We start from the raw sequence: 23,021 nt of genomic DNA, 5'->3' as shown, positions 1-23,021 counted from the left end.
ATTAATTAATGTGATTTCTCACCCTACCCTTCTAAAAATTGAGGGTTCTATACCTTTTTGCATTGAAGGGTTATTTTATCTTCTGAATAATTTTTTATAATTTATATTCTAACCTAATATTTAACCAATGCACTGGAAAGTAACTAAGTTTCTCATTTTATAATTTATATTCTAACCTAATATTTAACCAATAGCTTTCAACTGGTCATTTGTTTTAATGTCATCGTCATAAACACAACTATAAGGATTCATTACGATTTGCATTTTGTGAAATGCAACTGAGCTTTACAAACTGTAAATGACTCCACTCAACGCATAAGAAAATGTGATGGCGCTTTTAGACACGATAATATTGGATCCAGATTCGCTGGAGTCAAAATTTTCTGAAGTTGCTGCAGACATAAATTGGTAGTGCTCTGACCAAGATCGAATAACTGGAAATTAAAATGACAACCATTCACATAAAATGATCTCTTTAAATTTGAATAGTGAAATCCGACAATATCTCCACATATAAGCTCAACTTGACTTATATGAAAAAAAATATCAGTCAGCTATACAAGAATACAGCTTATATTCATAAGTGGTAATGCGTTGATTATCAAAAGAAAAAAGAATTGACAGGTTCAAGATGTACTAGTTGAGGGGGTCCAAATTAGGCATTACCTAGCTTAATTTTTGAAACTTAACAAAGTGCTTATTACAACACCAACGGATGATCCTTGATTAAAATCCAACATAAGAAATCCTATAACATTTTTCAAAATAATAATTAGCATAACAAAATATGTCATTTTAACACGTTCCCTCCCGAGTGTTGCCCTCTTATAATTAACCAGTAAGTGATTATTTAATGTAATAGATGATATACCATAGCAGATAAGAACAAATTTTGAAACTTGCATTGTGATAATACGCAAGGAGATGACAACACAACCCTCTAAATTAGGAAGGAAATGGGAGAGCTCCCCTCATTCTAATCGGTAGCGAAGTTTAGAATGTACATGACATGGAGGGCAACGGAGTGTTGGAGTGGACGGGATAACATTTGTGGCCTCCCATATACAACTTGATTGGATGCAAACCAAAGAGCACTTATTGGAGCTTATCTAGCGCTTTTTTTCTGGTAGATAAGCTGCAATCACCGGGCTCGTACTCGTATTTACAGCAAATTCAAATGGTATTCACAGCAAGTGGCACTGGAGATATATACATCATGGTACATCCATGCTAGAATGTCTCCTCTGGCTTTAGGAAATTGTAATATTCGAGTTGGGTCATCTCTCCACCGGTTGCAGAATCAAACTGACATCGATAGAAGCTGTGCATAAACAATTAAATAAAAAATTAACTCACAAGGAAAAAGAGTGAGTCATAGACAAAGAATTAACTGCTAAACATTTCATTTAACAATAATAAATTGGTAAGATTAGAGTTGGGCATTTAAATATGTAAATGACCCTCATTTTATCTTATTTCTTTTTGACATATATTGTTCCAAAACCTGGTATCTTTTCTCGATTATAATAAATAAAACCACAGCAGAAGCTAGCTTCCTGGTGTCAATATTCAAGAGACCAGAAGTATTTGAACCTTAGAGCCTAAGAAAAGCATAATATATCATCCACATTTTGACTAGAAATCAAATTGATTTTTCTGTTATGACAACCATTGGCAGAAAACCTAAAGAAAGATATTATCCTCTATCAAATTTAGCAAGCAATGCACAAGGAAGGGCCTATGTGAATGTGTCTAATATCTCTAAGCTCCTCCCAAAAATAAATAAAGGGAAATGACAAACTAAAGCGGGCCAAGATATGATCGATTATGAATTACCTGCCATCCATGCCAAGTATTACAATTGTGTTCTTTTGATGGCCAAAAGCAACAACATATTGCAAACCTTCTTGCAAGTGAAATTTAGCCACAGACCACTCTGAGCTGAAATACTTCGGCAACACACCTATAAAACAGACAGAATGAAGATGATTGTCAACAACTTGTCAAAAAATCATAATTTCCTGACTAAACAAAACTCTGGTATGTAAGTTACAGCGACAAATGCCTCTCTCGCTCTTCTGTAGTTAGTGAACAAGGCACTTAATTTCCATATATGTTCAATTGATTACTTATGAATAACTCACTGTGGATAAGGGTACAAACCTTTAATAAATGAAAGAGATGAACCCGCCGTTGGGCTAGAAGGACTAGACTCAGATGTACTATGTGATCTATCATGCCCCAATAGTCCGGAATCAACTTTCAGGTTAAACACATGAACGGTTCCCTTGTCACTCGAGACAGCAAGCCACTGTGCAGTAGAAGAAAAGGCAAGGCTGTATATCTCTGCTCGGTCAGCACCTCTCCTTACCTGCAATCATCACCCCACCAAAATTTTCCATTCAAACTTCAAAAACAGTTGAACCCAACACAAAAAGAACCCTTAACCAACCAATTTTAAAACAATCAGCAGCAAATGAATGAACCTCAGCCTAATTCTCAAGTATCATTTCAATTATTCTACTCCTAGCAATTGAACTAACAAACAAATTCTTAGGATAACCTTGATTTCATCCCACCCTAATTGTTACACTCACTCTACACTTCTCTCCACCTTTCCCTTCCTTTCCCATTTTTCACTTTGCCTATCTCACTATTCCCTCAGGTATTTGCACTCCTTTGAGTGCGAAAAAATCTATTTTGTTAATGGAAACAAACAAGCAAATAAAGAAACAATGACATTTCTACATATACAACACAATAATCTGAAATAGGCAGAAACTAGAATCCACCTCTTGGAGCAAAGTACCATCCAAGGTATTGAAAATCCTAAGGAGGGTCCCCTTAGAGCTCGCGGTGGCGAGCAACCGGCCATCCTGAGTGAGAGCGAACGCGGCGATTCTGGAATCATGAGCCATGATGAACTTAGTTCTCTTGGAAGCATAATGCTCCACCCTAACCTGACCCTTCTGCAACCCTGGACACACCAACACCATCGTCCCCGAAACATGAGAAACCTCACAGAGCCCCTTCGGGTTCGTAATGGTCTCAATCTGATGCATAACCTTAAGATCCGCAAAATTGTACACGAATATCTTGTGACCGAGAACCACCACGATTCGGTCTCGCCGGAGACGAACCCCTTTAACCTCCGATCGAAACGAGAGCTCCCCGATGCAGCGAGACTGGTGGTCGTCCCAGATCATGACCTTATTCGGCGGGTAACGTGGGTCGGAACCGCCACCGCCGCCGCCGACGAAGGCGAGTATGTTGCAGCGGAAGAGCATGTGGACGAGGCCGATGCCGCCGCCGGGGCCGAACTCGCGGCGGAAAATCTCGCGGAAGGGGTCGCAGTTGTAGATGCGGAAGCCTTGGTCGGTAGCGGCGGCGAAGCAGCCGGAGTCTTGGTTGAAGGAGAGGTGGAGGAGGGTGGAGGGGGTGGTGGAAGTGGAGGACGGCGGGTTGGGTGTCTGGGTCGCCGGAGGAGGAGGAGGTGAATCGGGTGATGATTCGTCGGAATCAACGGGGATTAGGGTTTGTGGGGTGTGAGACATTTGGGGGGGTTAAGGTTGTTTGTTGTGTTGGTGTTGAGGAAACACAGACAAGTTAAATTCGGATTTGTTGATGTTGTTGTTGTTGTTGAAGATGATGGTGTTTGTTGGATTTGGGACGATGAATGATGAAGCAGCTAAGATATGACCCAGGTGAGATGAGTTGGGGTTGGGTGTTGAGTATTGCTTGTTTTACAAGGGATAATAATATGTGTCTACACCAATGACTCCACCACAACTTGTTTATTCTGTGCTTTTATTCCTAGTAGTAACTTCCAAGAAAAATTCCAAAAACTAAATCTAATCCTAAACTAAATGGGGCTAAATATCTAATCATAAATTCTTTATTTAGATATTGCACCTTATCTGTAAGAGATTTAAATAATCTATCAATTTAGTGTTTGATATCAATACTATTCTATCTATTTTCTCAAGTTTTATTTGAATTTAATGGATTTGCACAAAATAGATTCAAACTAACATTCAATTGATATATGTCACATAGAACATTATTTTAAAAAACATTAATTAATGCTCTTTTAAAATTTTAACTGTATAGATATGGGAAAAAATAAATTCTTCAAAATGCATGGTTAAACCATCAAACCATATACCTTAACCAATTCTAGGTTATAGAACATTAATTGTAATAGTTTCAATAAGCTTACATAATCATTGGTCTTGCCATGGCCCATGGGCACACCCTTTCCAAGATGGAGAATAATGATTTTCTTTAATATTACTAAAACTTTAATACTATTTGATTGGTGGATTTTGAGTAATCAAAAAAGTTTTATAATAATTTAATCAAATTTGTGAAGATTTCGCGAAAAAAAATTATAATTTAAGAGTTTTTAAGTAGCTGAATAAATTGATTGAAAGACTTAATTGCAACAATTTAAAAAATTGAGAAACTAAATTTACTAAACAAATAAAGGTTAAGAAAATCACACATAATCTCTAATAGATGGATTAAAAATGCAATTAAGAAAAATAAAAAACCTTGAAAATGATTCAAATAACAAAAATGTTGGGATACTCACTTTAACACTATTTCTAACACTCATCAATTAATTAGTTAAAATATAAAGGTTCACTAAATATATAGGTCTCATTTCCAATTTAGTAGGACTTACATTAATTTCAATCAATCAATAAAAGAGCGTTAGAAGAATGGTATTGCTAGCACTCCTCTTCAAATAAATAAAGAAAATAGAAGTCGGAATGGGAGGTAAAAAGGATTTCATTATCAACGCGAGAGTACATTTACATTGTGAAGCCTAAAATCCACAAGAACAACAAACTACTCTTGAACGAGCATATATTTCAGTTCTCCCGCGTCCAACTCTAGTACACATTTTTCTTGAATTTGATTTGGCAAAATGTTGAGTATGGCGTCAAAGTGGATGGTAGGGCACATAGCCTAAGAGACCCGTCAAGTTAATCACAATATCGTTGCACCTTGTCAAAAGGGTTATCATCTGCCGTGATACATCAACCGTAGCTGCAGTAGCTGATGCAGTGGTGTTTATAAAATTGGAAGTATTTCGAGGTGCCATTTCGGAATTATGCAAATTATGTTGTGGGGTTTTCGTAAACTGAGTAGGAAATGGAAGAGTAGGCAACGATTGTTGGGAAATGACCTTTTGATCATTGTTACTATTAAAATCCATAGCAACAGGAGAATGTGCACAACCATCAGGGAAACTAGCATTATCCAAGTTGTTTGAATTACTCACCATTATTTGCTCTCCCCTATTACTTTCTTCATCACCTAACATGAATTTTACACGTGGGGTTCCTTTACTACTACCTCCATTACCGGTTCCCTGGAATAGCTCATCCCCATTAGATTTCTTCAGGATGGATTTGAGCTGGACCGTTGGCCGCGGAAGAGGTTGTTGTGCTGATACTGATGCCTGACGTGGAACCACAAAAGGATCCTTAATCTGAGGTGTTTCGAAGGTACCACCATCTCCTCTACCCTTGGCAGCTTCAGAGACATCCAGTGAAGAATCCCCAAGTTCCCGTAGGAAGTACCTAACAGCCACATTGCCAAACAAGGATTGATTTGCTACAGCATGTTTATATGCAGTTTTTGCATCAACCCTGTGCATGAAAATAACTCGACATGATGAAGACTTCCAGAAGACACGGAGGCTTGATTGGTCGATTGGCCCAAAACGAGCAAACCTTGCCTTCAGCTCAGCAACAGATGGAAGTGATGTCCCAGGAGGAAATCTGATCACCAGTACAGTGGGTTCAAGTGGCTTAGCTGGACGCTCCACTTTCCTAGTTAAATTTGGTTTCACTAATTTAGGTGGAGCCTGGATCATGGAACCTTTTCCCTCTCCTTGCCGAGCTTCAGAAGTTTTCTGGCTAGCCGCTTTTTTCTCTGCCGCCAGTGACTTTATATCCTGGATTTTCTTCAATCTCTTTGCAGTATATTCTTCTTGTCGATCAGAGGGGGCCCTTTTCCGCCCAACTTTGGTTGGATCATCACCCCGAACAATGTGTTTTACAGACTTTACAAGTGGTGAAGCTCTGGCACGATCATTAGGACTGTCAGATGCCCCGAAACTGGAAGTAGATTTAGAAGGACGAACTTCAGGGGCTTCATTCTCTGTTGGCGGGGACAAAACCAAGCTTTTCTGATAAACAAGGGATCTGAAGCGCAAAAAGAATTGCTGAGTAACTGCAGGGATCCCTCTTTTAACACTGTGAAAAGGATCCAAAGCAAGAGCTTGCAATTCAACCAAGAGCTGTGGCAACTCAAGATTAACTTCTGCTTTGTTACCCACAGGCAGCAAATTATTGCCAGAAGCATCCATCTGCCCTGGTTCTTTAGGTATATCTTCTCTAGGGGCCAATCCAATTGACACAGGTTTTCCTATCAATTTTCCTGAGAGATGTACAGATTTTTCAGAAGTCTTCTCCATATGGCCTGAGGTAGGCTGTGTATTAAAACTCCCTTTCTTTTTTTTCTTCTTCTTTTCTAAAATACCAGAAGTCTCAGAGTTCACATCATCTGCAGGTCTCTTACGAACTTTTACCTTCTTCAGCACACCATCAACAGTAAGTTTGTGATGCTTTACTTCATCAGTTACAGTCAGACATCCCTGCTCTGTTTGCAGAAAATCTTTATGTGGTCCTGACAGTACTACATTTACATCATGTTTAACATCAATGGAAGTTTTACTTTCCAGAGGGGTAGACTGAGATGTCTCATCAACTATGCTTGGTAATGCCATAACCTCGGAGGAATCAGGCCTGCCCATGCTTTTGCTAGCAACATCAACAGGTTCAAAGCTCTTGGTCATTTCTTCTGAAGATTCATTGCCCTTGTCAAGACAAAGGTCAGCATCAAAGGTAATTTCTGGGGATGTGAGACCAGTGCCATCTGGTTGAACCTGGCCTTCGACAGTTACTTTGGCTTTTATAGCTGAATCTGCGCCATCCTGGCTAACAAACTTTGTATCTTCATGCTTCTCTAAAACCTGAGGTGCTACAGCCACAGCTAATGGCCTCTTCTCAGCTGCATCTGGTGTATCCTCCTTGGTAGTTAACTGGAAACAGTCACTGGGTTCATCTCGACGCTTGAAAATATAGTTATCCTTATTGGAATTGTCCTTAACTTTCGGGGACTTTGGAGTCTTCTTCCGGCCACCCAATGTTTCTCCTGTCACCAGCAGACCACTCAAAGGAGCTGGAGAACAAAACAACATAGCCATTAGAAAAAAAGAAGGTAGAGTTCACATATGAAACATACTTGAATAATTGGACCACCAACAATCATCCAGATATCCATTTGACACTAATTAACACCCTTTCATTGGAGAATGGATAAATCAATCACAATTTAACAGTCAAATAAGCTCATAAAATGCAAATGGTCAACTATCCTAATGCCGTGCAGGAAGCATCACATTCATGGAACTTTTTGGTGAAATTAAGCCCCGAAAAAGTCAATTATAGTAACAAGGCTTGGCTAACTCAAAATTTGCATTAAGTTGATTATGAGTATCATGGAACAATTGACATAAGGGAAACCTAGTGAAGAAAACCTTGAACTGCAATAGTCTAAAATTAGCAACAACTCTATGTTCAGAAAAAATAACACACAATGACATTCAAAATGGAATATGGGAAAGAGCATATACCTCTAATGGGATGACCCACTGGCTGATCAAAAGCCAGGGCATAAGGCTCATCATACTGCTCAAACACTCCCCGTCGAAAACCAACAACAGCAGCCTTATTCTTAGTGAAACCAATGCTTCTGTGACCACCACCATGGGGAGCACTGGCAAATTGCTTGACGAAAGCAAGCGCTTCGGCGGGTCCAAGACCATTTATTGCCTTCCTAATCTGTGCAGTAGAATAGATTCCAGGCTCAAAGTCAGGCACATGAACAGAAAAATACCCTTGAACAGTGGTGGGGTGGAAAATATTAGCGTTCCTACACCTACAAACCAATCCAAGAGCACTCCTCCTACTAGCTTCTTCCACTGCCTCTTCCACAGCCTTCAAGAATGCTCTGGAATTCACCTGCCTCGATTTCTCAGCGAAATTCTCATCAAAGGGAATAAGCTCACCGGATTCGAACCACCCATAACTGCTGTCACCGAAGAAAGCCACCAACACAAGCCCTTCCCTCTTGGATCGACGCACCGCGGCTGATGCAAAAGCTTCGTTGTATATATGCCCTGGCCACCATGGGTGAGACTTCACCTTCGCCCACACCATGTCACCCACTTCGAAACCCGTTGACACCCCGCCATTTCTCTCAGAACCATTAGACTCCGACGGTTCACTATGATCAACGGTGGATGATGGTGGTGCGAGTTCTGAACAAACCCTAAAATGTTCCGGTGAAGTGGTGACTGGGAGTTGGGAAATGTGAGCACTGACCTCGCTGCTGGTGACTTGGTTACCGGGATTTGCGTCGCCGGTGGCGGCGTCGTGTTCGTGGTGGGTGGTCATGGTGATGTTTAAGGGAGGAGATGGGAAATGGAGGGTTTGTTGAATCGTGCGAGATGGAAAATCTGGGGAAATTCGTAGCAACAGAGAGAGTGTGAGCTTCTGAATTGAATTAAAACCCTAATTGCATTGCAGAGAGAGAGAGAGAGAGAGAGAAAGAAGCAGATAAGGTATGCTTTTTGTGCTCTGTTAGAAAAACTGGGAAAATGGAAGGAAATGAAACACTCACCAGCACTATTATGCAAAAGAGTGTCTTTGGAAATGAGTTTTGTATTTTTTGAATTTTGATTAAAGTGCATATGTCAGTAAATTGTTTTTATACGTGAAAGAAATTTTTGTGAGTAATTTCTGATTTTAAATATTAATTATGAAGAAAAATAAGTTCATCATATGCTACTATAGTATTAGAAATGAAAAGGTGATTGGATAAAATGGTCCAATAATCAGTTTAATCATATGCCAACACAGGACAAATTTGGATCATCTCATCTACTTCCTTCCTCTGCAATATCTAAAGCGGACAAATAATGTAAATCACTAAATCTTTTAGTGTAATAACTTATTTAGATCAATCTCCAAATCTTCAATAAATATGATTGTGTAAGAAAGAATTGTAGAAAATATTTGTTGCATAGTAGTCAAATTTAAGTGGAGTCGTAATCCAAATCCATTAACAAAAGCTTACTTTCAAAAAGGATTTGGTGATTTACCGGTAAGATTTAGTGGTTAATGTATTTGTGTGTACATAATTTATTGAACAAAATAAAGGTTTTCATAATTAAAAACCGAAACTCTATAACTAATTTTATTAGACTCATCTATATCTATATACTTTAGAAAAGAATAACTCTGTGAGACCCACTTAGATGAGGTGGCATTTTATGGTTCACTTTCACCCACCCCTCTCATTAGCTGACTAGTGTCAATCTCTAATTCATTTGGACCAATTTATAGCAATCCCATTTTTCCTTGATTTTAGTATTCAGCCCATCATTGACAATCTATTTGTTCATCATTAAAAATCTCATTAACAACTGATTTTATTTTATTTTTCAATCCATTGGTGCTGAAATTTAGTTAATTAGATTTTTTTAAACTCTTAATTAATGCTAACAAAAGTTATCCCCTCATTGACTACCTATGTAATAATTATTCAAATTATTAATTAATGTGTTTAAAAACGATTTTGTTGACCAAGATTCAAATTCAAATTTTATTAACTTTGTCAACGTGAGAAAATTTAATACGCGGTAATTTCTCCTTTAATTTGGGTTTGTGGCACATCCATGAATAGCTATATAATAATCATTAAATATCCCATTTAATTTTGTTTAATTTTTATTTAAAATTTCCAATTAATTCATAAAAAAGTCAGCGCACATTCTTTATCATAGTCAAATATTTATTGCAATTATGACTATTCATTTTTATTATAGGAAAAAAACGGATTTCAGGTGACTTTTTATCTCATTAAAATCATGTTTATTCATACTTTTTTTAAAAATGGGTCTTGCTGACCTTTTTTTAAAAACCGTCTAATTATAATTATATTTATAATAAACCAACATTTTTTTTAATTTTCCAATAATTAGATAAATGCTGACTTTTTTGAATTTTTCAATAATGTGTTTTTAATTCGGCATATCTCATTAATATCATGATTATTCAAACTTTTTTGAAAAACAGACTTGCTAACCTTTTTAAGAAACGGATATTGGTGTCTATTTTTTTTTCCTTCCAATTAAAAATCGTTTAATTAGACTTATAATCATAATCAACCAGCATTTTTTTGAAGTTTCCAATAATGTCACAAATGCTGACTTATTTTTGTCAAAGTAAAATTAATGTGTTATTAATTTGCCATATTCCACATCCTTTTTTCACCTACAAACCACATGTCCCCGATGGTTAGCTCAAGTGGTAAGAGCTATGGAACATAAGGGTGGGGAGGGGAAGGTCCAGGGTTCGAATCCTGGAAGGAAACTTTGAAGGAATTTTCTAACTTACTAACAACTAACCACTAACATTTGCCTATCAAAAAAAAAAACCTACAAACCACATAAACCCTAATTGTTTTAATCTATATAAACTCCCTTATGTGATTCTTCTCCTCCATCATTCCATCCCTTAACCAAAAATTCCAGAGTTTTGAAATAACCGTTGTTCTGATGGCTGCCAAAATCGACCATATGTCCAGATCGATCCCTCCAAGGAGACCTGGACCATTGTTGCAAAAGTGAGTCAATTATGACTAAGTCCTAGCTTATATGGTTCTAAGTTGTCCTTTTCGATGGACATGGTTCTTATCGATGACAAGGTATAGCAATTATTTTCCTAACCACCAAATTCTAATTTTGTGTTGTTATTGTTGGACAATCTCTGATCTTCTTTACTTATATAATTTCAGGGTGTTAAGATTCACACTTCAGTTATGAAGATCCTTATTTACCGATTCCAGTGAAGGACGCGTATATCAGATCTCATTCTTTAGTGTTGGTGAAAGCGGTCGTGATTTCCGATCAATCTCTCATCCATTCAAGATCAACTTTGATATAAATACTGCTATACGATTGGTTTCTAACAAGCCTATCAACTTAAACTCATATTCTTTTGTGCCGCTTTGTGCTTTGTGGCATAATGTTTAAGGACCTTGATTTATCTTTCCTTATAGGTATTTCCCCCTTTTGTGACCCTTGGGTTATTAAAATATAGTTCTTTATTTTCCTTAAATGTTTGTTGTTGTTTGAGCAGATGTAATTGGAATTGTCACTAGAGCAAGTGGTAAATAAGAGTTTGAGAAAGATAGTACAAAACAGAAAATGATAACTATTGAAATTGACCAAGATGGGTGCACTCCATGATCTTTTAAATTTCAAATTTTAATTTGTAAATTTATTTATACTTATATTAATAATTTCCAACTTTGGCTATTAGGGTTCAAGTAGAATGTCTTTTTTTGGGAAAATATGCTGCTGAAGTTGTTTGTCATCTTGCATCTTGTGATGCAACAAATGTTGTGGTTGTTGTGCAATATGGCAAGATAAAGCCTTTTCTATTTTACTGTGTGAACTAATTATAATTTCTCAACAACGTTTTCTATTTTTTTTCCTTATCAAGTAAGATAAGCCTCCAAAATGTTTATAGGGCTACAAGGTTTCTTTTTAATCCTCTTATAAAAGAAGCTGCCCATCTCCGAGCTCGGTACATTCTATTCTTACTTATTTTTCTAACATTATTCGTATTTAGATCTAACTGGTGAATCGGGTATCTCACAAGTTCTTAGAGACAAATGAAATTTCTGAGTGGAAGGATTGAAAAAAAGTAAATTCTGTTTTAGTGAGTAGATTTTGATTTTTCTTGAGGTTTCTTTTACTTTTTTTAGAAAAAAAATTAAAAAATGGAATGATCTCATAGATTAAGGAGTGAATATTTAATATTAGTTAATTCATTTATTATTTTCAAATTTGTAAAAAATAATTTTGCGATTTGAGTTTGAAATTTAAAATGAGTATTAAATAATAGTAATTTCATCCAATTTTTTTTCACATGGATTTTAAATTATTTTGCTTTGACACAAAATACGTTTTTTTTTTCACCCTAAATCATTTGTCAATTCATTCATAATAATGAATTGGGTTTCTTTTACTTTTTTAAGAAATAAATATAATTTATAGAATCATCTCATGGATTAAGGAGTCAATATTCAATTTAAGTTAATGCATTTTCTTTTTTAAAAATTGTAAAAAAATTGAGATTTGAGTTTGACATTTAAATTGAGCACTAATTGGGGCCAAATTTTAAGTCAGATTTTAAAACCTTTTTTTCTTAAATGAGTACCATATACTTATGCATTTTTAGATCACATGGTAAAAAGCTTCCACGGGGGAAAATATTTTACATAAAAAATAATTCATGTAAAAACTAATAATTTTTATGTGACTCTTCATACCCCTCCACCCTTATGGCTTCTAACTCTTACCACGTTTGTTAACTCTCTAGAACAATTTTTCATCTAATTTTAGTATATTTTCCATAATTTTAAAAATATTTAATATTAAGTATATATATATATATATATGTGAAGGTTTTATCAAAAATTGCAAGTTGTGTGATACTCATTGTGATTTTGTTTGGTTGAGTGCTCATTTTTTCATATATTAATTCATTAATATGTGCCTAAATAATGAGATCAATATTGCACGGGGTAAAAACACTAGTACAGAATAATAAGATCAAAACTCCACAAGATATCAACTCTATTGGATGTTTCTTCATTTGGACAGTTTTTTTATTGAAGTCTTAGTGAGATATTTTTGCTCATCTCAATTTTAAAACTAAACAGAGCTTCATCGAAGTGTGATACGTATTATAAACACGTAAATTCCATTAGGAAAACGTAATGCAAAAGGTAATTAAAAAAAATTATTCTGTAAGATTTCACTAACAGTAAGTGACGAACACATTGAAGATCTAAAAATATATTAGGCTCTAAAAGCGAAAAGAAAATTTCAAATCATTTCATTCAATCAGGGATCCATTTTGAATTGAATACAAATCAGCAAAAATGGTGGGAACAATAACTTGAACTGCCATATGAAACTACACAACTACAATTACAGTGTATCTGTAATATGTAAATACTGAAAGAACCCCCAGGGGGGTTGGTATACTTTGGCCAAACAACAGCTAAATCTTATTTCCTTCATTAGAAAAAGAACTGAATCAAATCAAAACAAAAAATGTATAGGATATAAAATTGGTTAATGAAACTTAATAGAGCATCATTATCTACTTAGGCTAATCAAGCGTTCATCAATCTTCCTCTTGCTGGTTAGGGGGAGTACCGGCAAGCCAACCCCATACACCGCCTGAACCTTGCCTTTGTTTTGCACTTAAGGCGGCCTGCTCAGATGCAGCTTTTTGCCGTTGGAGGAGTTCAAGTTCCTTCTGTAATGTCCCAATTGTTTGGAGTTTCTGTCCTAACTCAGCAACTTCCACCTATGATCCAAATATTCTCTTCAGTAAGCAAATTTCAAATTCTTTATCCATAATATGAAGAGACAAATGCCAAACTTTTGAAGCAGACTCAGACAAAACATAACAAACAGGGATCTTATTAGAATGATTTCTCTAAAAGGAAAATATGGTTCATTATGTCACCCTTACACCAAAATGACCATAGAATAATTCGTATTTTGTGCGATTAGAAGATATTAAATAAGCACTTTTTATGCAAATAATGGAAAATTTTGAAATTCACTATGAACAGCTTAGTTCATGATGTGGTGCACTATGTTTCCCTAATAACTTTTCTTCAGTCAGCTACATTAGCCACACACACACACTCACAACATCAGTGATGAAATATGTATCACTTCATTCCATTGCCTACAGTTGATAATTGTCTGACTTTGCAATTCTCAACTGTAGGTAAGTAGAACTAGAGAGTCAACAATTCACTCCAAGCGATTAACTATAATTTCAAAACCACTCTACTTTTTTGTTTAGGCAACATATGTTCTGTGATTTCTTCCAGACTTTTGCCTCTAACAAAACAGACCTGTTTATTTTAAAATTGAGTAGAATAGCTTTTGTTAGAATTAATATAAAGATAATTTTTGAAATAATGCTATTTGGTTGAATGACTTGTGTTTGGAAATCATAGGGTAAAAATGTTTAAAAGAATAATTTTTATCTCGATGGTAAGATAAAATTACTTTAAATATAAATACTAAAGTTATATTTTGTGGATCTCACACCTAAAATGAATTATTTTCACGGGAAAAGTGAAAAAATCTCATTTCTCCCAAAAGTTATTCTACCCAGTACCCACCACAAATGTAAATTGTACCCAAACAATTTATAGCAACCAAATTACTTTTCGTGAAAGGAAAAGTGCCCCAAAATACATATTGGGGGTGTAACCAGACAGGGTCTGAATCATATTTTGAGTTGGGTCAACTGGAGAGATCAGGGCACACGTTTTAGACACTGTCTGAGTGTCTGTCCTTACTTTTCAATGTCATGATAGTATGTGTTCAAAAACACTTTATTGACAAACCCAGAGAGGAAGGCTGTCAGAAGAATTAATGTTTACCTCAAGTTTGAAACACCTTGACTGCTCAGCAGCAAGCTGACCACGTACTGATTGAAGTTCCTGCATTATCAGTGCGATAACAATGAAGACCGTTATAGCATTGAAGAACAACAAATAATATTCATGTTGTCATTTTATATATTTTTGAGCTAATATTTATTAATATTGTATCAGAAGCACTTTTCATCATCAACCACCCCTCAAAATTACTTAATCCTTTCTTAATAGCATTTAAGAACATCAGATAATGTTCCTATTTTGTTCTTATATAGTGTTGGGCTCATATTTCTGATTATGGTATTAGAGCGCTTTTCACCAACAATCACCTGTCCAAATTACTTAATCCTTTCTTAGCACGAAATTAAATAGGGGAATTGACACAGCATAGAGAAATTATTTGATTTTCACAGCATCATTTACGAATATTCTACCTAAGCACTGTTCAATATGTACTGATAACACAAAATCTCCTGTCAACTTTCAACTGTTTCAGAAATGAGAAGGAATCAACTACTAAAGTAGTTACCTTGCAAAGGTCAGAATTACGTCCTTCAGCTTCTCCAAGCTCTTGCTTTAGTTGAAGAGTATGCAACTTCTCCTTGCTGAGTGATGATTCCAATTCATCTTTCTCAGCCCTCAGGACTGATATAACATCGCCTTTCAATTTCTGTAAGATACCCAAAAATCAAAATTTGAAAGTGGTGAATGGCAGGTATTAATAAAATGAAATGCACCAAATGTAGGATGCGATTATGCCTATAACTTGAATGATCCAGAGTGTATTTGCAATTTTGGATGAGTGAAATAGGTCTCCAATATCTATGAATGCATGCATGATGTATCTGTCAGTTTATTATGAGCTTCCAAACAATTTTTCATTATTATCCTTACTTCAGTCCTAGAATCAGCAATAAGTGAAATGTCACTAAATGGACCAATGACATAGGCCACATGAGTTGGTCAATGTTGGTCAAAGTGAAAAAGGTCGAGCTTTGCAATAATACATACTCTTGAATCACCATTGTCCACGACAAGTTCCTTAATTTTGCTTTCATGGCCTGCTTCAAATTCAGACTCCGCATCTCGAGTAGCATTTGTGGCATTGTGAACAGCAGAAACACTGTCTGGTATAGGATTTTCAGATGTATTTGATTGCAAGGTTGATTTATGGCTTGGTTTAAGGACATAGACCTGAATGCAGCAACCTACATGAGGGGAGGGAGAACTATCCAACAAAAGCAAAAGAAAGCAGAAAAGGGAAACGCCTGAGATTTTGAAATAATCTTCACCTCGTTGTTGTAACGTCCATTATATCCTCCAAATGATACAAGTAGGTCTCCACCATCATATGAGCTTACAACCAAACTCAAGCCCTGCAGTGAGAAACATTTTAATATCTTAAGGAAATGGCACTAGAAAACTATGTGAAAGGTCTGGGTATCTTCCCCATATGACAGTATGGTTAAAATTTGTATGCAAACCTGAAAAAATACAATAATAAAAGAGGGAACACCAATATATTATAAATAATAACCACTTCAAGTGGTTATTTTTCCTATATGGTTAATATTTTTAACAAGGGTTCAATAATTGAAATTTTCCCATGATAATAGGCCTCTGCATATTAAAAGTACCTCACTAGCAACAGGTACACGGCCTTGAACAGAGGTAACCACTGACCATGTCAGCGTAGACATATTCAACACAACAGTCTCTGAAACCCCTGCAGAATAATATGGAATATAAAAATAGAAGCAAGGCATATATAACAACAGTGAGACAGCACTGGAAATGTCCTCAAATCTAAAATCATTAATAAATTTGCAACCAGTGCAAAACTAGGTGATGAAGCCATTGAGATGTATAATAACTACACCAGAAGTTGCACTTCACAATGATCCCAATAAAACAGTAATGTTTTTCCTTGTAAACTTTCTTTTACCAAGAATGGTATTCTTCAAAAAAAAAAAAGAGCTTATATTATCATATCAACTCAGAAATGCTTTATAGATTAGTCCTTTATAACTTTTACTGCCCCTTTCTAAAACCATAATTTTTACTAGTTACTTCAACTTCATATCTGTTATAAGGATCAAGGCAGAAAACAGTGACAGTTAACCTCCTTCATCTATGAATTAAATATCCAAAACCACAGAGAAACTAAGGAATTAAAGGAAACACAACAAGCAAGGCATCTCATAGGAATATAGCTTGTTTGAATTTACTCTTAAGTCTCTATAATGTATTCGTAAGGGGAGGAATATACGGGTAACATGCTAATTTTTTATCAGAATGCAATGGTGGTGACATTGGTTTATACAGCATTTTAGTAAATGTAAGTGACCAGGTGACGACAAGCCATACCACTCTTATTGTCACCCCCACCAACAATGAACCAGTTCTCCCCTACTGTCACACCAGCATGTCCCGCACGTGCTGTTGGTATTTCACCCAGTTGTGTTGGTCTAGACCATTCCATCTGCATAGTTCACATAGATCATTATTAGATGATGATCTTTCAAGTCCTTAACTTAATAGGAAAGGCAATGGTCTTACAGTCTGCAAATCGAGAACATGCAAATCATTATAGCAAGTCGCATGTGAACCCCCACCAAAGATAAGTAAGTATCGCTCCACGTGTACAGCAGCAGCATGATCAGACCTCGGAGAAGGAGGAACCCCACTGCCAATTGAGACTTCTTTAGCATCAAACAATAACATGTTTCCTTTATCATTTTTTCCCTCTATATTGGAACAGGAAAATCAAGAATAGCATTCACTAATCACTACTGATGAAAATAACATAATTACCATGTATGAAAACCAGATTTTGGCATACGTGCAGAAGATGGTTGCAGAACAAAGTCAAAATGCATTTTGTTTCTATTGAATTTGGGATTTTGGGTTAGACTTAACTCTAGCCCAATAGCTAGCTCAATGTGATGATTGTTCTACCCTTTATAAGGACTTAATTGGCCTTATCTCTAGTTAATGTGAGACCTCTTAACACCCCCTCACGCCCAGGGCTAGACATCTAGAGCGTTAAACTTTAAGAACTGGACATTTGCACATGGCAGGTAGCCCATTTAAGAGTGGCTCAATATACATATCTATGATGGGCTCTAATATCATATTGAAGTTGAGTTAGGCCCAACTCTACCCCAAAAGCTAGCTAAAGGGTGAGGCTTTCTCTACCATTTATAAGAACTTAATGGCCTTATTTCTAGTCAATGTGGGACCTCTCAATAGTTTCAATGTTTTTTATACACCCTAAAGATAATAAAATTTACAAGCATATAAATTAAAACATCCATATCCACCCCAAAAAAAAAGGTAAAATAGAAACCAGTGAGGAATTAGCTTCTTGCAAATGCAAGGTTCAACTGCCTATAATCAACCCACGATTCCCTGAAACTTGCCATGCAAGTTGCCCTTTCCATTTCTTTTAGAAAACTAGTAAGATAGAACGAGTTACTTCAGGAAACTTCTTACACAGCATCGATTTCATCCCAAGTCATGGATTCCAAGTCAAGAATATGCAAATCATTCAAGAGAGTTCTCTTTGCATCTTGTCCACCAAAAATTACTAAGCCATTCCCAACTAAGGTGACTGATTGGCCTCCACGTGATACCTAAAAACCATAGATGAAACAAAAAGCAACTTAGAAGTTTATTAAATGTGCGTACCATATATCAAAAACCACTAAATTTATGCATTTCTTGTTAGGTAGTAAGCGAAAAACATACATGTCACATGCTACACAAAATTCAAAAGTTTTCTAAGATTTTTGGGTTACACAAAAGGAAGATAAATAGATACATACCGGGGGTTTCCCGTAAGTCTTTAGAGTCGACCAAGTTGCCACTTTTGGATCAAACACTTTCACTGTCATAATATTAATTAGTATGTAATAATATAAAAAAATGGATGCTTAAATGTAAATATAGAAAAGATAACGGCAATAAAAGACCGAAAAAAGTGATGGCTTAGATTGAACCAATGAAGCAAAAATTCATAAGTGTCCATCATTCAACGAGAATATACAAACAAGATTTGTCACATAAATGTTTCACTTAAGTATGTACACTAAAATTTCATCACTCTTCACACTTATCCACTTTAAGGTGAATGTAGTAATAGTATCATGTTTTTTAGTTTTATCTTGGAGGTGAAATAACCATCAAAATTCTTAAAGCTTCTTTTCTGAAATTCATCTAAATGAGCGTGTTTTAAGCTTCTTAATCTGAGGTGTTTCGAAGGTACCACCATCTCCTCTACCCTTGGCAGCTTCAGAGACATCCAGTGAAGAATCCCCAAGTTCCCGTAGGAAGTACCTAACAGCCACATTGCCAAACAAGGATTGATTTGCTACAGCATGTTTATATGCAGTTTTTGCATCAACCCTGTGCATGAAAATAACTCGACATGATGAAGACTTCCAGAAGACACGGAGGCTTGATTGGTCGATTGGCCCAAAACGAGCAAACCTTGCCTTCAGCTCAGCAACAGATGGAAGTGATGTCCCAGGAGGAAATCTGATCACCAGTACAGTGGGTTCAAGTGGCTTAGCTGGACGCTCCACTTTCCTAGTTAAATTTGGTTTCACTAATTTAGGTGGAGCCTGGATCATGGAACCTTTTCCCTCTCCTTGCCGAGCTTCAGAAGTTTTCTGGCTAGCCGCTTTTTTCTCTGCCGCCAGTGACTTTATATCCTGGATTTTCTTCAATCTCTTTGCAGTATATTCTTCTTGTCGATCAGAGGGGGCCCTTTTCCGCCCAACTTTGGTTGGATCATCACCCCGAACAATGTGTTTTACAGACTTTACAAGTGGTGAAGCTCTGGCACGATCATTAGGACTGTCAGATGCCCCGAAACTGGAAGTAGATTTAGAAGGACGAACTTCAGGGGCTTCATTCTCTGTTGGCGGGGACAAAACCAAGCTTTTCTGATAAACAAGGGATCTGAAGCGCAAAAAGAATTGCTGAGTAACTGCAGGGATCCCTCTTTTAACACTGTGAAAAGGATCCAAAGCAAGAGCTTGCAATTCAACCAAGAGCTGTGGCAACTCAAGATTAACTTCTGCTTTGTTACCCACAGGCAGCAAATTATTGCCAGAAGCATCCATCTGCCCTGGTTCTTTAGGTATATCTTCTCTAGGGGCCAATCCAATTGACACAGGTTTTCCTATCAATTTTCCTGAGAGATGTACAGATTTTTCAGAAGTCTTCTCCATATGGCCTGAGGTAGGCTGTGTATTAAAACTCCCTTTCTTTTTTTTCTTCTTCTTTTCTAAAATACCAGAAGTCTCAGAGTTCACATCATCTGCAGGTCTCTTACGAACTTTTACCTTCTTCAGCACACCATCAACAGTAAGTTTGTGATGCTTTACTTCATCAGTTACAGTCAGACATCCCTGCTCTGTTTGCAGAAAATCTTTATGTGGTCCTGACAGTACTACATTTACATCATGTTTAACATCAATGGAAGTTTTACTTTCCAGAGGGGTAGACTGAGATGTCTCATCAACTATGCTTGGTAATGCCATAACCTCGGAGGAATCAGGCCTGCCCATGCTTTTGCTAGCAACATCAACAGGTTCAAAGCTCTTGGTCATTTCTTCTGAAGATTCATTGCCCTTGTCAAGACAAAGGTCAGCATCAAAGGTAATTTCTGGGGATGTGAGACCAGTGCCATCTGGTTGAACCTGGCCTTCGACAGTTACTTTGGCTTTTATAGCTGAATCTGCGCCATCCTGGCTAACAAACTTTGTATCTTCATGCTTCTCTAAAACCTGAGGTGCTACAGCCACAGCTAATGGCCTCTTCTCAGCTGCATCTGGTGTATCCTCCTTGGTAGTTAACTGGAAACAGTCACTGGGTTCATCTCGACGCTTGAAAATATAGTTATCCTTATTGGAATTGTCCTTAACTTTCGGGGACTTTGGAGTCTTCTTCCGGCCACCCAATGTTTCTCCTGTCACCAGCAGACCACTCAAAGGAGCTGGAGAACAAAACAACATAGCCATTAGAAAAAAAGAAGGTAGAGTTCACATATGAAACATACTTGAATAATTGGACCACCAACAATCATCCAGATATCCATTTGACACTAATTAACACCCTTTCATTGGAGAATGGATAAATCAATCACAATTTAACAGTCAAATAAGCTCATAAAATGCAAATGGTCAACTATCCTAATGCCGTGCAGGAAGCATCACATTCATGGAACTTTTTGGTGAAATTAAGCCCCGAAAAAGTCAATTATAGTAACAAGGCTTGGCTAACTCAAAATTTGCATTAAGTTGATTATGAGTATCATGGAACAATTGACATAAGGGAAACCTAGTGAAGAAAACCTTGAACTGCAATAGTCTAAAATTAGCAACAACTCTATGTTCAGAAAAAATAACACACAATGACATTCAAAATGGAATATGGGAAAGAGCATATACCTCTAATGGGATGACCCACTGGCTGATCAAAAGCCAGGGCATAAGGCTCATCATACTGCTCAAACACTCCCCGTCGAAAACCAACAACAGCAGCCTTATTCTTAGTGAAACCAATGCTTCTGTGACCACCACCATGGGGAGCACTGGCAAATTGCTTGACGAAAGCAAGCGCTTCGGCGGGTCCAAGACCATTTATTGCCTTCCTAATCTGTGCAGTAGAATAGATTCCAGGCTCAAAGTCAGGCACATGAACAGAAAAATACCCTTGAACAGTGGTGGGGTGGAAAATATTAGCGTTCCTACACCTACAAACCAATCCAAGAGCACTCCTCCTACTAGCTTCTTCCACTGCCTCTTCCACAGCCTTCAAGAATGCTCTGGAATTCACCTGCCTCGATTTCTCAGCGAAATTCTCATCAAAGGGAATAAGCTCACCGGATTCGAACCACCCATAACTGCTGTCACCGAAGAAAGCCACCAACACAAGCCCTTCCCTCTTGGATCGACGCACCGCGGCTGATGCAAAAGCTTCGTTGTATATATGCCCTGGCCACCATGGGTGAGACTTCACCTTCGCCCACACCATGTCACCCACTTCGAAACCCGTTGACACCCCGCCATTTCTCTCAGAACCATTAGACTCCGACGGTTCACTATGATCAACGGTGGATGATGGTGGTGCGAGTTCTGAACAAACCCTAAAATGTTCCGGTGAAGTGGTGACTGGGAGTTGGGAAATGTGAGCACTGACCTCGCTGCTGGTGACTTGGTTACCGGGATTTGCGTCGCCGGTGGCGGCGTCGTGTTCGTGGTGGGTGGTCATGGTGATGTTTAAGGGAGGAGATGGGAAATGGAGGGTTTGTTGAATCGTGCGAGATGGAAAATCTGGGGAAATTCGTAGCAACAGAGAGAGTGTGAGCTTCTGAATTGAATTAAAACCCTAATTGCATTGCAGAGAGAGAGAGAGAGAGAGAGAAAGAAGCAGATAAGGTATGCTTTTTGTGCTCTGTTAGAAAAACTGGGAAAATGGAAGGAAATGAAACACTCACCAGCACTATTATGCAAAAGAGTGTCTTTGGAAATGAGTTTTGTATTTTTTGAATTTTGATTAAAGTGCATATGTCAGTAAATTGTTTTTATACGTGAAAGAAATTTTTGTGAGTAATTTCTGATTTTAAATATTAATTATGAAGAAAAATAAGTTCATCATATGCTACTATAGTATTAGAAATGAAAAGGTGATTGGATAAAATGGTCCAATAATCAGTTTAATCATATGCCAACACAGGACAAATTTGGATCATCTCATCTACTTCCTTCCTCTGCAATATCTAAAGCGGACAAATAATGTAAATCACTAAATCTTTTAGTGTAATAACTTATTTAGATCAATCTCCAAATCTTCAATAAATATGATTGTGTAAGAAAGAATTGTAGAAAATATTTGTTGCATAGTAGTCAAATTTAAGTGGAGTCGTAATCCAAATCCATTAACAAAAGCTTACTTTCAAAAAGGATTTGGTGATTTACCGGTAAGATTTAGTGGTTAATGTATTTGTGTGTACATAATTTATTGAACAAAATAAAGGTTTTCATAATTAAAAACCGAAACTCTATAACTAATTTTATTAGACTCATCTATATCTATATACTTTAGAAAAGAATAACTCTGTGAGACCCACTTAGATGAGGTGGCATTTTATGGTTCACTTTCACCCACCCCTCTCATTAGCTGACTAGTGTCAATCTCTAATTCATTTGGACCAATTTATAGCAATCCCATTTTTCCTTGATTTTAGTATTCAGCCCATCATTGACAATCTATTTGTTCATCATTAAAAATCTCATTAACAACTGATTTTATTTTATTTTTCAATCCATTGGTGCTGAAATTTAGTTAATTAGATTTTTTTAAACTCTTAATTAATGCTAACAAAA

At 36.8% G+C, this 23,021-nt stretch overlaps 3 protein-coding genes across 4 annotated transcripts; all 3 read right to left on the bottom strand.

Moving 5' to 3' along the window:
• Positions 1-739: 739 nt before the first annotated feature.
• LOC130720516 (autophagy-related protein 18a-like) lies at positions 740-3,773 on the bottom strand. The gene is made up of 4 exons (XM_057571163.1): positions 2,793-3,773; positions 2,164-2,371; positions 1,837-1,963; positions 740-1,321 (listed from the first exon to the last, which is right to left on the bottom strand). Exons 1-4 carry the CDS (start codon positions 3,552-3,554, stop codon positions 1,231-1,233), a joined length of 1,188 nt encoding a protein of 395 aa, XP_057427146.1. The 5' UTR covers positions 3,555-3,773; the 3' UTR covers positions 740-1,230.
• Positions 3,774-4,778: 1,005 nt separating this feature from the next.
• LOC130720515 (PWWP domain-containing protein 1) lies at positions 4,779-8,767 on the bottom strand. The gene is made up of 2 exons (XM_057571162.1): positions 7,712-8,767; positions 4,779-7,257 (listed from the first exon to the last, which is right to left on the bottom strand). Exons 1-2 carry the CDS (start codon positions 8,532-8,534, stop codon positions 4,949-4,951), a joined length of 3,132 nt encoding a protein of 1,043 aa, XP_057427145.1. The 5' UTR covers positions 8,535-8,767; the 3' UTR covers positions 4,779-4,948.
• Positions 8,768-13,026: 4,259 nt separating this feature from the next.
• LOC130717274 (PWWP domain-containing protein 1-like) lies at positions 13,027-22,139 on the bottom strand. 2 transcript variants are annotated; one of them, XM_057567446.1, is made up of 12 exons: positions 21,084-22,139; positions 18,893-20,629; positions 18,453-18,514; positions 18,121-18,260; positions 17,185-17,311; positions 16,993-17,107; positions 16,263-16,351; positions 15,918-16,001; positions 15,637-15,819; positions 15,155-15,295; positions 14,629-14,688; positions 13,027-13,529 (listed from the first exon to the last, which is right to left on the bottom strand). In XM_057567446.1, exons 1-12 carry the CDS (start codon positions 21,904-21,906, stop codon positions 13,344-13,346), a joined length of 3,747 nt encoding a protein of 1,248 aa, XP_057423429.1. In that variant the 5' UTR covers positions 21,907-22,139; the 3' UTR covers positions 13,027-13,343. The 2 variants fall into 2 exon arrangements, with proteins under 2 accessions (XP_057423429.1, XP_057423430.1); XM_057567447.1 differs by having other exon boundaries at positions 18,896-20,629.
• Positions 22,140-23,021: the final 882 nt, after the last annotated feature.

This window comes from Lotus japonicus, chromosome 5, assembly GCF_012489685.1.
Source record: "Lotus japonicus ecotype B-129 chromosome 5, LjGifu_v1.2".
Taxonomy (NCBI): domain Eukaryota; kingdom Viridiplantae; phylum Streptophyta; class Magnoliopsida; order Fabales; family Fabaceae; genus Lotus; species Lotus japonicus.
Note: the sequence above shows the minus strand (reverse complement) of the source record. Positions and strands in the feature narration are given on the sequence as shown.

Excerpts from the sequence above, each read along its gene's own strand:
- LOC130720516 (XM_057571163.1), bottom strand. The coding sequence starts at position 3,554 with ATGTCTCACACCCCACAAACCCTAATCCCCGTTGATTCCGACGAATCA. Across the intron at positions 1,964-2,163 it reads ATCTCTTTCATTTATTAAAG|GTGTGTTGCCGAAGTATTTC; the intron begins GTTTGTACCCTT and ends TCTGTTTTATAG. Across the intron at positions 1,322-1,836 it reads ATACTTGGCATGGATGGCAG|CTTCTATCGATGTCAGTTTG; the intron begins GTAATTCATAAT and ends GTTTATGCACAG.
- LOC130720515 (XM_057571162.1), bottom strand. The coding sequence starts at position 8,534 with ATGACCACCCACCACGAACACGACGCCGCCACCGGCGACGCAAATCCC. Across the intron at positions 7,258-7,711 it reads AGTGGGTCATCCCATTAGAG|CTCCTTTGAGTGGTCTGCTG; the intron begins GTATATGCTCTT and ends TTTGTTCTCCAG.
- LOC130717274 (XM_057567446.1), bottom strand. The coding sequence starts at position 21,906 with ATGACCACCCACCACGAACACGACGCCGCCACCGGCGACGCAAATCCC. Across the intron at positions 20,630-21,083 it reads AGTGGGTCATCCCATTAGAG|CTCCTTTGAGTGGTCTGCTG; the intron begins GTATATGCTCTT and ends TTTGTTCTCCAG. Across the intron at positions 16,352-16,992 it reads TGGGGGTGACAATAAGAGTG|GGGTTTCAGAGACTGTTGTG; the intron begins GTATGGCTTGTC and ends ATTATTCTGCAG.